General features: G+C 40.5%; 1 protein-coding gene across 5 annotated transcripts in view; it reads right to left on the bottom strand.

Moving 5' to 3' along the window:
* Nucleotides 1–15,604, bottom strand: part of ADAMTSL3 (ADAMTS like 3) — a 221,016-nt gene that overhangs the window by 56,107 nt on the left and 149,305 nt on the right. For all 5 annotated transcript variants that reach the window (XM_042475404.1, XM_042475402.1, XM_042475403.1 and 2 more), the window contains 3 exons: nucleotides 10,963–11,120; nucleotides 7,655–7,766; nucleotides 1,902–2,040 (listed from right to left, as the gene is read on the bottom strand). In XM_042475404.1, coding sequence (XP_042331338.1) covers nucleotides 1,902–2,040; nucleotides 7,655–7,766; nucleotides 10,963–11,120 — 409 coding nt within the window. The remainder of the gene's footprint in view (nucleotides 1–1,901; nucleotides 2,041–7,654; nucleotides 7,767–10,962; nucleotides 11,121–15,604) is intronic.

The following is a 15,604-nucleotide window of genomic DNA, read 5'->3' as shown; positions in this document are numbered from 1 at the left end:
TTGGGGAAACAACCTAGTTGTATGCTGGTCTTTTTCATCTTGCCTGTAGAGTCTTGACCATGAAGTCAGGCTTTGTAAAGACATTAGTAACTAAGCTGGCTTGTTAAGACATTTCTATTTCATTTCCAAGTAAGTATGTACAATATGCACAGGCATCAAAGTCTTATTAAAGCACAAAAGGAAACAGGAAATTGCAAAACATCTGGAATAAAATCTGAAAGTATGGCCTTCTGTCTATGAATGATGTGTAGAAGAGCCTGGAAAAGTTACCTTTTATTGTTTTTTGTCTTTTTACTGCTACTGCTTTCAAAATCCCCAAGCCTACAGGGAGATTCTGGAAGTTGTAGTCCAAAACAGTAATATTTCCATGCTTGGGCTAATTGAATAGCAATCTTTGTCTGCTAAAACACAGGTATCAGTTTAAGCCCTGAGTTCCACCATAGCAATTGACATCTAGGAGCCTGAACTGGAGACTACACACTGTAGATCTGGATTTGGAATCCACGCTCGCAATTCCAGCACAGGCCCGACACCCACAAGATGGAGTAATAAGAGACAAACCAGAACATTTACCCCATAGCATCTTAGCGCCTCCATTTTTATATTACTGATATTAATGGCAAATGCTCAAATTACATGCTCCCCAGCCACAAAGCTCCCATCCTATTTCCAAAAGACTCTGTAACCTTTTATGATCTGCATTCGAGTTTTGCCAGAGTAGGTCTGTAGAGCAGGCCTCCTAAGTTCTAAGCATCTAGGCTTTTGAGGGGGTCTTTCCTGCTATCAATGATTAAGTTCAACAGGGATTAGAGGAAGCAGGACAGTTTAGTTATAGGAAATGAAATCCACTGAGAGCATTTCCTTTTTTCCTTCTTCGATATACCTCTGGCTCTGCCAGCTGGCATTTTACTGTGGGGTTCTGGGCTAGATACTACTGTGTTATTTTAAGATACTTTAGTAGAGCCAGGAAACAGCACCAGACAGTCCAACAGCCAGCATGCCTTAAATGTCACAGTGCAACTCAATATGGTCTATGCACACTGCAGCAGCCTCTAGGAAATTGGCAGCGGTACCATGCGGTCTTTGCACCACAAGCATCTTTCCTTTTCATTGCATTTATTTGTTTTATTGAAATGTATAACCCTTTGTGAAGGGAGAGAGAAGAAACCCTTGACACTGGTGTCCAATCAAAGGGAAAGAATACAAGACATTGGGCTCAGCCGCACAATGGGGCGTTCTAGAACAAAAGTGGAGAATGGGTGGCCCTTTGGATGAAGTTCATTGATCTTCAGTTTCCATCAGCCTTAAGTCAGAATAGCCAATGGTAAGGGATCATAAGAACTGTAATCCAACACCTGGAGGGCTGAACATTCCCCAACACTAAACTAGAATGTCTTGAGATGTGACAAAGTGTGCCTTTAAAAAAATTAAGCCACCTTGTGGGATGCATCTATCTCTCTATGCCTCATGGAGCCAAGAGTCCCATACAGCATTGACATGTTTTCTCTTAACAAGATGGGGGAATAACATTAACCTAAGAGGTTAGTAAGTCCCAGAGTTGCAAGCTTCCATTTCTCTTTGGCATAGTGAAATAATGAGATAAATAATCATCTTTGATGTGATGGGTCACAATCTTTTCTATGACATCCTTTCAGAGCAGGGAAGTAACCTGATCTCACAAAACAGTTGTTGAGGAATACACCAATGAGAGGAATACTTGAGAATTCACAGATAAAGATCCCATAAGGTGTGTGTCTTGAGTATCTAACTCACCTCACCCCCAAAGGGACTTGGATACGATTCTTCATAATAACGATGGCCATTTGCTATGGGTACAACGACTTATTGAGCCCACCATAACTTAAATGCCAGCATTTTATTTACACGGTGGTGATACAAACCTTGAAGGACAAGGATCCATGTTGCATTCCTTCAGTTTAGGCTTTGGTTTCTTATTTTCTGGGTAGTAATTGCAATACTGATCTGGCACAACACGCTTTGAACGGATATCCACACACTCTGCAGAATTCAGCTGATAACCTATAGCAGGATATGGGAGAGTATTAATGCATTTATTTGCAATTTTCTTTTTACAACTTGTTTTGCATCCATTCCTTTCTTCAGTCCTTTGTACACACTTCCATTCATACCCTCCACAAGAGCTTAGATAATTACTTTCAAAAAGTAATGCATTCCTGTTAGTCATTATAATCCCTCTTCTTTCCTTTTCGTTACTTTAAAATGCCTTTGGATTGAAAACCTCTGCTAGTTTAGGTATTATTCCTCATTAATAACTTTTGCCTGTACTTTAATGTTGCTTGGCTACACATGTCAATTTTTTATCTATGAAATATTGGACATTATGAATTTCATCCCCTCTTCAATATCAAAGCAAGTAACTATGTAGCTTGTCACTCATTATTTCAGAGGCAGGCAGGTTTTATAGAACCAGGGGATTTATTTTGGGGTCCTGCTTCTCACCAGAGGTTGCACCCCCTCCAGTGTTGTCAAATACATGGCAACTGAAAATGTCAAAAATACAGAAGAAAACATTCCTGAAGGCCATTGGGAGGAAAGCTCTAAAACAATCTGTGTGTGACTTGTGTGCCGTGTTTTAGTGAGACAATGCAGTTTGTTTTAGTGCTGTGCTGCCAAGTGTGGTAGTAGGAGCTCCAAGAACCATAAAAACAGAGATAGGGTGCATATTCACTGTAAAAATCATGCAGTTTGACACTACGTTGACTTCCATGGCTCCATCCTACAGAATTTGTGAGGCACCAGCAGTCTTTGGGAGAGGTAGCTTTGTATCGTGGTTTGAGTGTTGGACTATGACTCTGGAGAGCAGAGTTCAATTCCCAGCACAGCCATGAAACCCACTGGGTGACCTTGGGCAAGTGACATGCTCTCAGCCTCAAAGCAAGGCAATGGCAAACCACCTCTGAACAAAGCTTGCCAAGGAAACCTCAGGGTAGGTTTGCTGTAGGGTTGCCATGAGTTGGAACACAACATGAGTTGTGAAGGCACACAAACAACAAGGAGTGTGTAAAAATACACAGACCAGGATTCCATAGCACTTAAAATGGTGTCAAACTGCATTATTTCTACAGTGTAGATGCACTCGTAGTCTCCATTTGGTTTTCAGGCCTCCTGTTGCTCACCTCTGCCACAGAACATTCACAAACCACTTCTTTACACACACAGTCTAACAGTCAACCAACACTCCTGTCGCACTGCCTACTGATGCACCTCTTTCCTATCAAAAGCACACAATCCCACAGGCTTTGAGGGCTGTGCAATGGCAACTTTAACAACTCCTGCACAGTTAGCATGGTTATAAACATTTTATAACCTCTCTGTAAGAAAGCCCAAGTGACTTGAGAGGATACCTTTCAACCAAGTGAAACCACAGGGCTCAGCAATAGTGCTGAAAGAAAGAAAGAAAGAAATATATATATAGGCTTTTGCTGATGATCTTGTGCTTTCCTTAGAGAACCCGAGAATATTGAAATGTTCAACTTAGTTTTGTAGGAATATGGTGAACTGACTGGATTTATAATCATCAAAGACAAAACAGTTATCTTGACTAAAAATATGACGTTGCATCAAAAACAGTTATCAGAGAAAACATCCGGCTTTTGCCTGAACCCACTCGGGAGAAGTAAGATTCTGCTCCCCTGCTTTAAATGAATGAAAACTACTTTTGCATTTCATTTTACATCAAGGGAAATAAACCAAGGTGGTAGGGGGAAATGGGAGGAGAAACTGGTACATTTAAAAAGCAACTCAAAAAGCAGGATGATATAAGATTGATCAGGACTGCCGCTGGCAAACCAGGACAGTTAGAGGGCATCACGTTAGTCCAAGAAATGCAAATCAAATTGTTTTCTTTAAACAGGGGGACCAAATGAAATCTGTCAATATTCTATCCTAGTATCATCCAATCTTGTATCTGTTGTGGTCAAATATTGTTAAATTTCTGGTTTAACTACCGTAAATGCATGTTTGAATCCCTGATCACAGGGAAAACTGCAAAAAGAGAGTCTGTTAGAAATGCTCAGGACAACCATAAGCCTAGTGTTTGGGGAGATCCAAGCATCATTTCTGTGGCAGGATGATATAGTCTGCGGCACAGATATAGTCAATTAGTGTGTCTATTCTGTGGTTCCAAGCAGCATCAGAAACAACCAAAACTGGAAGCCAGAATTGCTGTTAAATGCAATCCAGAAATGTCACTAAAGCCACAAACATTCTAAACAAGTCTATTCTTAACAGAGCAAAGGGAAGTGGGAATAGAAACAGAGGAACATGAAGAAATTAGCAATTGAAATTATACATTTATGAACTCTTTCTGTTGCATTCTTAACTTCTAGAATGGGAAGGTAGAGAGGGAGGGAGGGAGGAAAAAACCTTATATTCCTCCAAAGAAACTCATTCAAGTGTGAGGCAAAAAGGAATTCATTCATATGAGATCTCTCTGCAAGCAAACAAAACAAAGAAACAAACAAGGATGCCTAAACAGGCCAGAATTACAAGAATAAATAGACAAAATAGAGTCAAGAAAACCAGCAACACCTTTGTCTGAATCCTGTAGCGTTATGTGCCCTTTAATGTTTCCCAGATGAAAACTGGGACACACGTGGTCAACCAAGATCAGAATGTTGTCAAGATGACAAAAGTCATTAATGAGAAAGAATAGAGAAACTAAGAGATGTTTCAGCAGTTTGCTTTTGCCTGACTCTACTGGGAAGGGCAAGGTTCCATCCCCTTCTCTCTCACTGAGTGCAAAGTACTGAACCCACTCTGCAGAAATAGAAGTACTGTAAGGACAAAGAGGAAAGTGGGAAGAGGGAAGAGAAACTGGGCTATTTTAAAAGCAACTGAACAAGTGGGATGAGAGAGGATGAATTGAGACTGCCGTACCAGGATAGTTAGAGGGCATGGTGTCATACATTACAGGTTCAAAGGTTTTCCTGCATAAACTAAAATATAATTACAGTATACAGGGAAATGAGAACTACAAAGAAAAATGGAGCTCTGGGCCAGAGATATTATTCCATGAGTCAGTCCTTCTGAGCAAGCCAAAAATAGCCCAGGAAGAAAGAAAGAAAGAAAGAAAGAAAGAAAGAAAGAAAAGAGAGAGAGGAAAGCAAAGCGAATCAGAAAGCCGAAACACAAAATGTAAATATTGAACACTCCAACTGTTTATTTAAATACAGCTGCATTATATGGGACATGCATGCTTTCTGAAACCCTTGACAACTTCATCACAGAGAACATGACTCTGCACACGAGAGAGAACCATTTTGAAAAAATAACCAACCCAATGAGGAATGACAGTGCACTTAATCCCTTTTCCCCATTTTGTTTTTAAAACGATTGTCTCTAAATATATCCAGATCATTTATAAGCAGGCAAAAGAGGCCAAATGGAAGCTGACAGTGACCAAATAACCTTATGTCAGAAGTGTTTAGGCCAGTGAAAAAACAGAACAAGAGTCCTGAAACAATCTATTAAGAGTCACACTGAACTGACATTTGGGGGTTATTACTTTTGGCTTTAAAAAAAAAACCCCTGAAAAAATGAGAAATCAATTAGAAAAATAACAACCCAGTATTTTTTTCCCCCCAGGATTCAAGACAGTTCTTAAACTTTGTAGTTTCTGGAAGAGGTTTATTTTACACCAAGGGCCCTTTCACACTAAGCAATTATAGTGCTATCATTCCAATAACTGCCATGGTTCTATGCTATGGAATCTTGGGATTGGGGCATTTAGACTTCCCAGCCGAAGAGGTGTAACATCCCACCAGACTACAAAACCCAGAATTCCATAGGGTGCAGCAATGCCAGTGAAAAGTAGAACCACTGAACTACCGCTAGGTAGTATGGAAAAAAAGGCTGATCTGCTGGCAGTTGTGGTGACAATGCTCCAAACTAGCATCCTTTAAGGTCATCAAATTTCTTTTTCTTTCTCAGACATGACACTTCAAGGGCTGCCATCATTTTTATTGTTGATGGTGATATTACTATTACGTTTTACCCACAACTTCTCTGAAATACCACTATGGGAGGTGTAGCTATGAAGGGGATGAGGACATCCCCCTCCCTATGAAATATACCTTTGCATAACTTTGGACATTAATCTGAGACATTACATCCTACTTCACATATTGAAATGGATCCTTGAGTCCTTGGTTTTCCAAGATAGGACACAGCATTATAAAACACTGAGTGTCAAAGGATATCCTCCTGAGAGCTACATTGAGGCTCTACTGTCTTTGGTCCCAGTTACAGAATCCTGCCCTAGAGCATTGCAATGGACTTTATTGGCCACTCACACTCTGGGGTCAGCCATATATGATCATGATTGTAGACTTCACTACTTGAGGAATATGAAAACTGGTAGAAGCAAGGCCTACTTCAAGTGCTTGTCTTTAAAAAACGCTGACTAGCTAGGATGCTCCATTCACCTTGTCCTTCATGAATGCATTCTGTCAGATTAAGGAGCCCTTTCTATTTGTTTTCAATCCCCTTGGTGACAGTCTGGATAACAGGTAAAACAAATGATCCAAGTGAGGTTGAGGGAACCATCAATAATGAGACCTTTACCTTGAACCTCTTTTGACTGTGTCAAGAGAGAATACACAAATCTTAGCAGGCCTGACTCAGAATTACTCTTCAGTAACTCAACTTTGTTCCTTATGATCCCCTCTGCCAAAGTGTCAGGTTCATCATGTATCAGGCTGGCACAAACTTTGTGCAAAAGAGATGGGAATAGGCCTGGACAGCTGTTAGTAGCTTAACAGCTTTGGAAAGCCCAACTGATTCACTCTGACCACACATCTCCTCATTTGCACATTGTCAGCATAATATTCTTTGGGTGCTTTTAAGCAAGTTGCATCCCTCTCAGTTTCAATTTCTCCCATCTTTGTTACGGGGACAATAACACTAGTTGGCCTTTCAAAATTAATGTAAAACAGAGGCAGGCATAGTTGGCCATGGGGCTACAGATTGTCTTGCAAGGCTGTTTTTGCAGCCCTCAACCTTTTCCACATTCCCCAGATGATGTGTTTCTGCCTCCTGAAATCCTCCAAGGGTGACAATTCAGTTTTTAAACATGTTTCCACCCCTCATGCATTGTTTAACATCAAAAGTACCATTTTTTCCAACCATATGGGGACTTCTGGCCATTTCAGATTTGGGTTTTTTCCACCTTACATTTTTATTACTCTTTTGGTAGGCCTCTGGAAGGTCCTAGGGACAGAAACTTGGCACTTGGGGCCACTACAGTAGCCCACCCTTCTTATTAAGTCTATTTGAAAAGCACTCTGAAGAATCGCACGATATAAAATGAAGTGCTGATTATAAATCCTCCAGCCCAGCTACATTTCAGGTTTGTACTTGACACAGGCAACTCAATTTCTGATGCACCCAAAATGTTCACTAGCATATCCATAATAACTTAACTGGCTGCAAATGCTGGCATTCTGCGCTCTCTCTCTTTTTCTCTCCTTTTAAACAAACCAGGAAGAACCTAATATTACAACACAGCATGAATTTATAGCGCTTTTTAAAAAAAGCTCACAGTTAGAAAGCTGTAAATCCGCCACTTAAAATCCACAGCTGTACACACTCCCAAGCCACATCCATTACTCACCTCCTCCACATGTCACAGTGCAAGGGAAGAACTCAGTCTGTCTCCACTGATGACTTATGGGTTGATAGAAAAAGAACTGAACCACGCTGTCTTTGGGGGCAGTATACCTGGTCTAAAGAGAGTTCCGTTACAACACATTTGTATACCCTGTGCCAGCACTCTATGGCCTGTTAGCACATAATTCAAGTACAAAATGGTAGTGTAGAAAGCCACATGACAGAAGGCAAGAGGAAATAAAACTACACAGGCAGAAAATCTGGAGCACCACAGTTTCAAACAAAAGGTTTGGGTTATCATGTATTTATTATCTTCTACCATTTATATCTATATCATGGCTCCTATTCATGAGCTGTCATAGGTTAGAATAGGAAAGGAATTGCTATACCCACTCCATTTCCCAACAGAGATGACCTGAAAGATGAACCAAACCTCCATGATGACACCTGTTTGCATAAACACCTAATTCCTAGGATCACCCAGCCCAAGAAAAGAGGGCTTATGAACTGGAAATGCTTGAAGTTAGGGATCATATGTGAAATCATGTGCTTGGTGGAGAAGGGGGCATGCTTGCTTCTCCAACAGAGAAAAAAGAGCATTGTTATTAAAGACTGAGCTTAAGATACCTGAGAGGTGCCTTGAGTCTCAGTTTTAGAAGAAATTCATTGTATAAATCAAGAAAATGAATAAATACGGTGTAGTGGACAGAGCAACCCTCTCTAACCTAGGATTGCCCCAATTCCTTGGGACAACAACTCCCATTGGCCTCAGCCAGCATACTCAGTGCTTTAGAGGATGGGAGTTGCAGGCCAATCTTTCTAGACAGACCCACATTGGGTAAGGCTGGCTAGAGGGCTGCGGTAGGATTGCAGGGACCACAATTAGCCATGAAGCTCATTGGCAGACCTTGGGCCAAACATTCTCCCTCACCCTAACCTATGTTACAAGAACTGCTGTGAAGATTAATGCTGTGTTTGCGAGAGGGAGAACCTTGTACAATGACCCCGAGGAACTTTAAGACAGGATGGGATTAAACATGGCGGGGGGGGGGATCAGTCATCCTGTTTAATGAAGAGATCTGATGACCTCAAAGTATGCCCAGATGTTTGTACTATTTTTGTTAGTTCACTAGAAGTCTTCTTATAATAAAGATTTTGATTGTTTTTTATGACCAACATATCTCTTTTATTATTATTATATAAGGGGCAAGGTCTTTTCAATGCTTGCCCCATTGCCCTGACCAAGAAAGCCCACCAAACTGTCACATGGATTTGAGAAGGTTGGGGGGGGACCCACCGGTTCTGTGCACAAAGTTCTTGAGATGTAAGGGTGGTTGTTGATACTGTTGTCTAATATTGAAATGCTCTTTTTTATGTTTGTATGGTTGACTGGACGTTCCGGTTGATGGCTTTAACTCTTTGTCGCACTGTGTGCCTTCTAGTAGCTTTCAACTTCTGGAGACCTAAACATCTCTATCATGGGGTTTTCTTGGCAAAATTTGTTCAGAATGGGTTTGCCTTCACCTTCCTCTGAAGGTCAGAGAATGTCATTTGCCCAAGGGCACCCAGTGAGTTTCCATGGCTGAGCAGGAATTCAAACCGTGGTGGTAGGCTTTAATTCTATGATTTTAACTGTATATTATAATTTTGCATATGCCACAGTGGGAGTTAAGAGGTAGGGTCTCACGATGCTCAAAGTCCATGGGTCTTTACTTCTAGTGAATTTTTAACAAATTAGCTTTTAGCTGTGATCCTAATGTATGTTCATTTACAAGCAACTCCTGCTGAAATCACTAGGTCTTCAATTCTGAATAAATTAATTTAGGATTGAGCTGTACTCATACAAACCCTGCCTATCTTGCCAAACCAAACTCCCTCTGCATTTTAAATTGGCTATCGTATTCTTCCTCTTTATAATATCTGAACTCACTTGGATAGTAAATTGTGCTGAACAATAGCTTCCCCTTTCCACTCCAAGTGACTGCTATATATACTTTTGCAATGTGGTTTAGTATCGTGGGGATAATAGGTGGTCTATAAATGTAAGAGTATTAGAACTTTTAAAATACTGGCAAGCTGCATACTAACTTCATTTCCCTGGAATTGCAAGGCTAGGATCAAAGGACATCATCCCACCTGGACACATTGCACGTGTGTGTGCCTACACACAGATTATAGTATCTGGTGAGTCTTTCAGAGATTTTTTGCAAAGATGCAAAATGTCAGTGCCCTGACAAGTCTTGAGTAATATGCAGCCTAAGTTTTCTCCCCTATCCTAGCAGCGAATACGAGTGAGGAAAAGAAACCTGCTTTTGTGCATCTTTTTGACAGTCAGAGATGTTGTTTCAGAACATTTATACTGAAGAGAAATGTAAAAGAGGAATTCTTATGGCCACTGCTAAGACTGAATTCTGGAATTTGTGGGGCAGCTGGTCTCAGGAGGCAACTACAGCCATCTGGAGCATCACAAGGGCTAAGTCCCATTATCAGTTTCCAGAACGTTTGCTTTCCCGCACTCTCTGTCACTTCGTTTATTGAGTTTCTTCTATTACCAGTTCCTTTCCTGTGTCAACACATCAGAGTTTGGGAAAGTTACTTTTTGGACTATATCCATTCAGAATGTCCCCATCAACATGGTTGGCTGGTCTAACTCTGGGAACTGTAATCCAAAAAGTGATTTTTAAAAACTCTGCAGCAGACTACTGGTCTTTGGATAGGTTTGGAACCTGTCTATAACCTACTTGCCTTTTGTGCACATGTATGAGCTGTAGGAACGCCAAGTACCAAGTACAGTCTTTTCCTGGCATGCCACTACATCTTTAAAATGCCTTCTCTTAACAAAATACATGATCTCTCCTTCCTGATTTTCAGGAATATATTAAGATCTACATTTTCCAGTCTGCATTTGATTGCTTTTATTGCATTGTGTTTTATAAATATGGTTTCATCTGCTGCTGTTACCTCTGCTGCTATTAAAATGTTTTACTCGGTTGTTTTTATTATTTATGTACTCAATATTGCTTGTAAAGTTTTATTTTGTCATTTTAACTGGTTGAAATCTGTTTAGAGAGCACATATTTTTAACCCCCAAAAGTGTTCTATAAATCTACTTAACAGATAGTATTAAAATAAGCATCTGGCACTTTATATATCATAATTTAATTGATCATCTTCTATCCTCCTCTTTTCTTTTTTAATATCTAAAAAAGGGGAAAGGAAACTCACGGCATCTTTATGATTGTTGATGTTTTCAAATGGAGCTATTTCAGGAGTGCGTTGAGGCTGGGTTGCTGAATGAAACATGCATCTTACCTTGATAATGAAATCTGCTCCGAGGGGTCCTGGGATTTTTATAGTTTCTCTTTCTGAGCCCTTCTGAAATTCAACCGTTGTGTTTTCAATGATGAAGATCCCAGGGGTACCAAAGCTGTGTTCTCCCCTGTCTCCATGTAATGTCTTTGATTCAATCACTGAAAGGTGGGAAAGGAGGAAACGCTAGAGTTCACTGGGTTATGATGAATGTTTGCAGGGCAAAAAAGGGAGATTTGTTTATACAAAACACAGGCTGCAAGAAGTAAGTGGCTTAAATAACAGTTAAAAAAAGGCTGACAGTGGAGTGCAATATTTTTCAGCAATAGCAGCGGCTGACACATGGTAGGAGATTAACCATAATAGCCATTTAATTTAATCCTCTGCAAAAAAATAAAATAAATAAGTTGCCACACTATTTATCTTACATAGAAGCCAAAATATATTTTCATATGTTATAAATAAAAGCAGAGTTTGTATGGGTTTGTGGTCAGCTGATAGGAGTGAAATTAATTCCCTTGCATGGATTTACAACAGGAAGGAGAGGAGAGAAGAAAGAAAGAAAAAGACATTAAGGAAGATAATGTCTGTCACCTAAACCCACTGAACAATGAGCTCAGCTTAGTTTGTGGATCTCTCATCCCTCCCTTTGCAAGCTATGCTATTGACAGAACAGTGTTCCTCAATCACTGACTGGGGACAAGGAATTGCTTGAACTGGACAAAAGTTTCAAATCTCTGAAGAATTAAGAATTTGGAAAAGTGGATAAAATTGTTACTGTCACCAATTCCACAGAAGCAAGTTTTGGTTAATAAACCTTTTGAAGCTATGATAATATGTATGTTAGGTGACAATATCCAAGATGCCCAACCATCAGTAAGGCCAAGGTCTTCTAGGTTGAGGATTACTAAGCCCTCTGCAAAACAAGACACCAATTCCTTGGCAACTGGCTTTACCCACAAAAGCAACAATATAAACGGTTGATTAAGTTGCCTCTTATGGCTACACCATGAATGTCTACAATTCTTATCCCAACTAATACCCATGATCACCAATAGCCAACATGATCAATAGGTTCAGAACACATTGGCAGGAATGGGTGCCCCCTACCATTCAGCCTTTCAGACATCAGTGCTCACAACATGGCCATTTTAGTCCCATCAAAGTCTTCTTGAAAAGGAGCTTGACACTATGATGTTGTGCACATATACCCAGATTCCAGCCTGACAAGCAACCTATTAAACTTGTGAGTTATCTGACTGGATGGCAATCTGCTTGTACCCTTGACCGAAGAACGGTACACTCCTTCTATCTGGGATGGTCGTCCTCTTCCACCAAGCGCGCAGCTTCAAGAGGGACGCACATGGAGCAGTGAGGGAGGAAGGGGACACCCGCCTAGCCAGCCAGATCAGCCGAATCAACCCTGGCGATCAATGGGGTGACAGATGTCGCAGCCAGATCGCCCTCACATCCAATATCAATCTGCCTGTAAACAGAGCTCTTGACAGAATAGATCTGTTTTGGTCTGTTGAAAGAACTGAAAGGATTTGTTATATAATATGGGAGAATATTTGGTTTTTCTAATTTTGAAAAGCAATGGAAGTCTGAAATGTAACTGTTCAAAGCAGGGATGCAAATATTTCCCATTATTGCCAGGGCTGCCAAACTCTGTTTTTGCTCATGGGGAAAGTTATGTTGTGGCCTGAAAATGCAGCAAACACTGGCTTAAAAAACTGATCTGAGTTGTCCCAACTGGTTTTGCTACTGATGTGGTAAAAGCAGAAATTCCATTCCGAAGGCTGCCCAGATGTCTGTGAAGCAGTGATTAGTCAAGTCATAAAAGAATTTGCCAAAAGAACAGCAGCCGTATCTCTGCAGCCTACTGCACATGTCCTGACTGTTTTTACCAGCCCCTGGAATCCTGACATCAACTTCCCCATTACTGCAATCAGAGTGTGAGATTTTTGACGTGTTTTATGCTGCACACATGCCCCTTCTGTGATGTATATAGATTTGTCTGGTTTGTATATGGCAGCTTGGAACTCCATCTTGTAGCACCAAGTATACATAAAGCTCCTATGCCTTCAAATGTCTCAGAGTAACATTTTGAAAGAGCAAGATCCAAGCAAAGTTCTGGTTGTTTTATTATTGAGGAATGAGATCACAATACTAAGAGTCTGTCCCAATCAGAAATTAAGGGCCTATATTTGCAATTATTTGTAATCATGAAAAGCATACTGGCTTGCAAGGTAGTGTTCTGTAGACTGGAAAGCTCTACCCTTAGTCTAGCTGCAGTCTAAAGTGTACTTCAAGAAATAAGAAACTTCAATGATGTGAGTTAAATGTTTTTTTTAATTTGATTTCTCACCATTTATAATATTAAAAAACAACCTGAAGAGGAAGCTAAACTACACCAAGCACAAGATTTACCTGGACAATTGAAATCAGACGCAGACATACAAAGAAAAAAAGACTTAGAAGCCTTAAAAGGAAAGAAACAAGGAGAAGAAACGGAGGCAGAAGAACAGGAAGAAGAACCAACTGAAGAAGCCGAAGAAATTTGAAAGAAAAATAGAAATAAAATAATTATATAAAGAAAACCAAGTAATAGAAATACACCAAAAAGTAGTATAAACAACCTAAAATAATAAATTGAGAAGGAAGACATGAAAATTATATCCAGAGTGTCATCTATGAAGCAGAATTCCACAGCATGCTTAGCAAAGGGATCTGTTTTTACTCTGGAAGACATGAAAACCTGATAAAATTGTCCCCTGGTCCTAGAAAGCAGAAATGGGGGCTTTATTAGGATTCACTTTATACAAAGAAAGAGTGAGTTTGAGGGAAAGGAAAAGTCCTCCCAGTTCTAGCAATGGGGTGCAAGTATCTGGGAAACTTGTCCATTCCTGCCCTAGAGAAAGTCATCACAGAACATTCCCTGGTGCCTCAAGAAATCCTTCTTCTGATGGCAGAAGGGAGATACAGAGGCTGGATTGTTCCCTCCTGTGTTGGAGCTTTATCTAACACTTTAGAGTAGGATTTGCATGTAGTCCTATAGCTCTAGGGAGACATCTGTAGGACCACAAGACTATTCAGTAAGTCACATATATATGGAGGTGGAAGTAGAACACAAGTGCACAAAGCACACTCCTGAGCCTTTTCACCATACTCTAGACTTAGGATCAGAAGCATGATGTGCAAATGCAGCAAATTAAAAACAACTGTTAGTAAAAGGGAAAAGAAATAATTATTCCAGTGTGCAAAAGAGCAGCTTTCATGTATTCATGCTGTTGAAATTACTTATCAGGACCAGCACGTGGTCTTTGTAACACAAGAAATCATATAGGTCCCATGGAATACCTTGCAGAAATGCCATTAATGACTTAAGGCAGGTTTATGTACAAGGCAGACTAATGACTCAAGGCAGGCTTATGAACTATCTTGAGGAGGAACATTCCCCAGCTCTTAAAAGAAAGGAGATAATGCAAGAGTTGAGTGAGGAACAACAATATCATTCTTTGGATAAAGAGCATAGCTCCAAATTTATCCTTGGTCTAATTCCAATGAAAGCAGTGGGGCTGGAAGAGGGATACGATTGGCCCACAGTGTCTAGACAGAAGTGTACCAAACTCATTTGTTTTTAAAAAAGAGGAAATAATTTGTCATATTTTCTCAAAAATCAACATTCCTCACTTAAACAGTGCCTTATAATCCTTAGCTGATAAAGAAATCAGAATTACTACAAATAAGAGCAACAGTAGCAGCATTTATATCACAGCAAATCCTTATTTTGTCCTGCACCCACACATTGATAAAAAAATAACTTTTCAGCCTAGCCTTATTTCTGATAAGTGCTGATTAAAACTAACCACAGTGTCCCGAGTCTAGACTTTAATACAGAGTTGTGGTTTATTCTCAAATGAAAATACCTGTAAACAGCTGTCGCTTACCCTCAAAAAAGGGAGAAGGGGACTATGTACTCGGAAGACTCACCACCATTTACTTCCAGTTAGTTACACCAGAACTGAACAGCAGGTGATGTCCCATGGGCTGCATGTAGCCTCCTAGGGCCATGCTGGAAGGCCCTACTGTGTCTTGCCACAGCTGCTCAAAGTGAATCATCAAAAACTAGTCCAAACTATCAGAAATCCTCTTTCTAAAACCTAGATCAGCGATTCCCAAACGCTGGCCTTCCAAGTGTTTTGGATTTCAGCTTCCAGAATCCCAGACCACTGGCCAAGATAGCTAAGCCTTCTAGGACCTGATGTCCAAAACACATGAAGGACCCGAGTTTGGGAATCACTGACCTAAATAGTGGCACTGTTTGCTGTGCTCTTGCTTCCTTCTTTCTGCACCACAGGGAGCCACTCAGAGACACATACTGCACCACAAAGAGCCAGCAGCCATGGGACACTTACACCACTAGTGCTGTTCCTATAGAAATGTGATGGCAAATGTGGCACCACCAACTACAGCCGTGGTGTGGCTGCCCCATGAGTTCTGGTGAGTCCACTACAGCTCCCCAATGTCAATTTGTTGCCCATTCCTAACCGAAACCATGTCTTGTCAGCTAAACAAGGATGGTGTCATTTTCAGGAACTATGGGCATTAAGCTACTACACTAAACCTACAATAAACCCACTAT

The sequence above is a fragment of the Sceloporus undulatus genome, chromosome 6 (assembly GCF_019175285.1).
Source record: "Sceloporus undulatus isolate JIND9_A2432 ecotype Alabama chromosome 6, SceUnd_v1.1, whole genome shotgun sequence".
In the NCBI taxonomy this organism is placed as follows: Eukaryota; Metazoa; Chordata; class Lepidosauria; order Squamata; family Phrynosomatidae; genus Sceloporus; species Sceloporus undulatus.
This window is presented reverse-complemented; position numbering and strand designations above follow the sequence as displayed.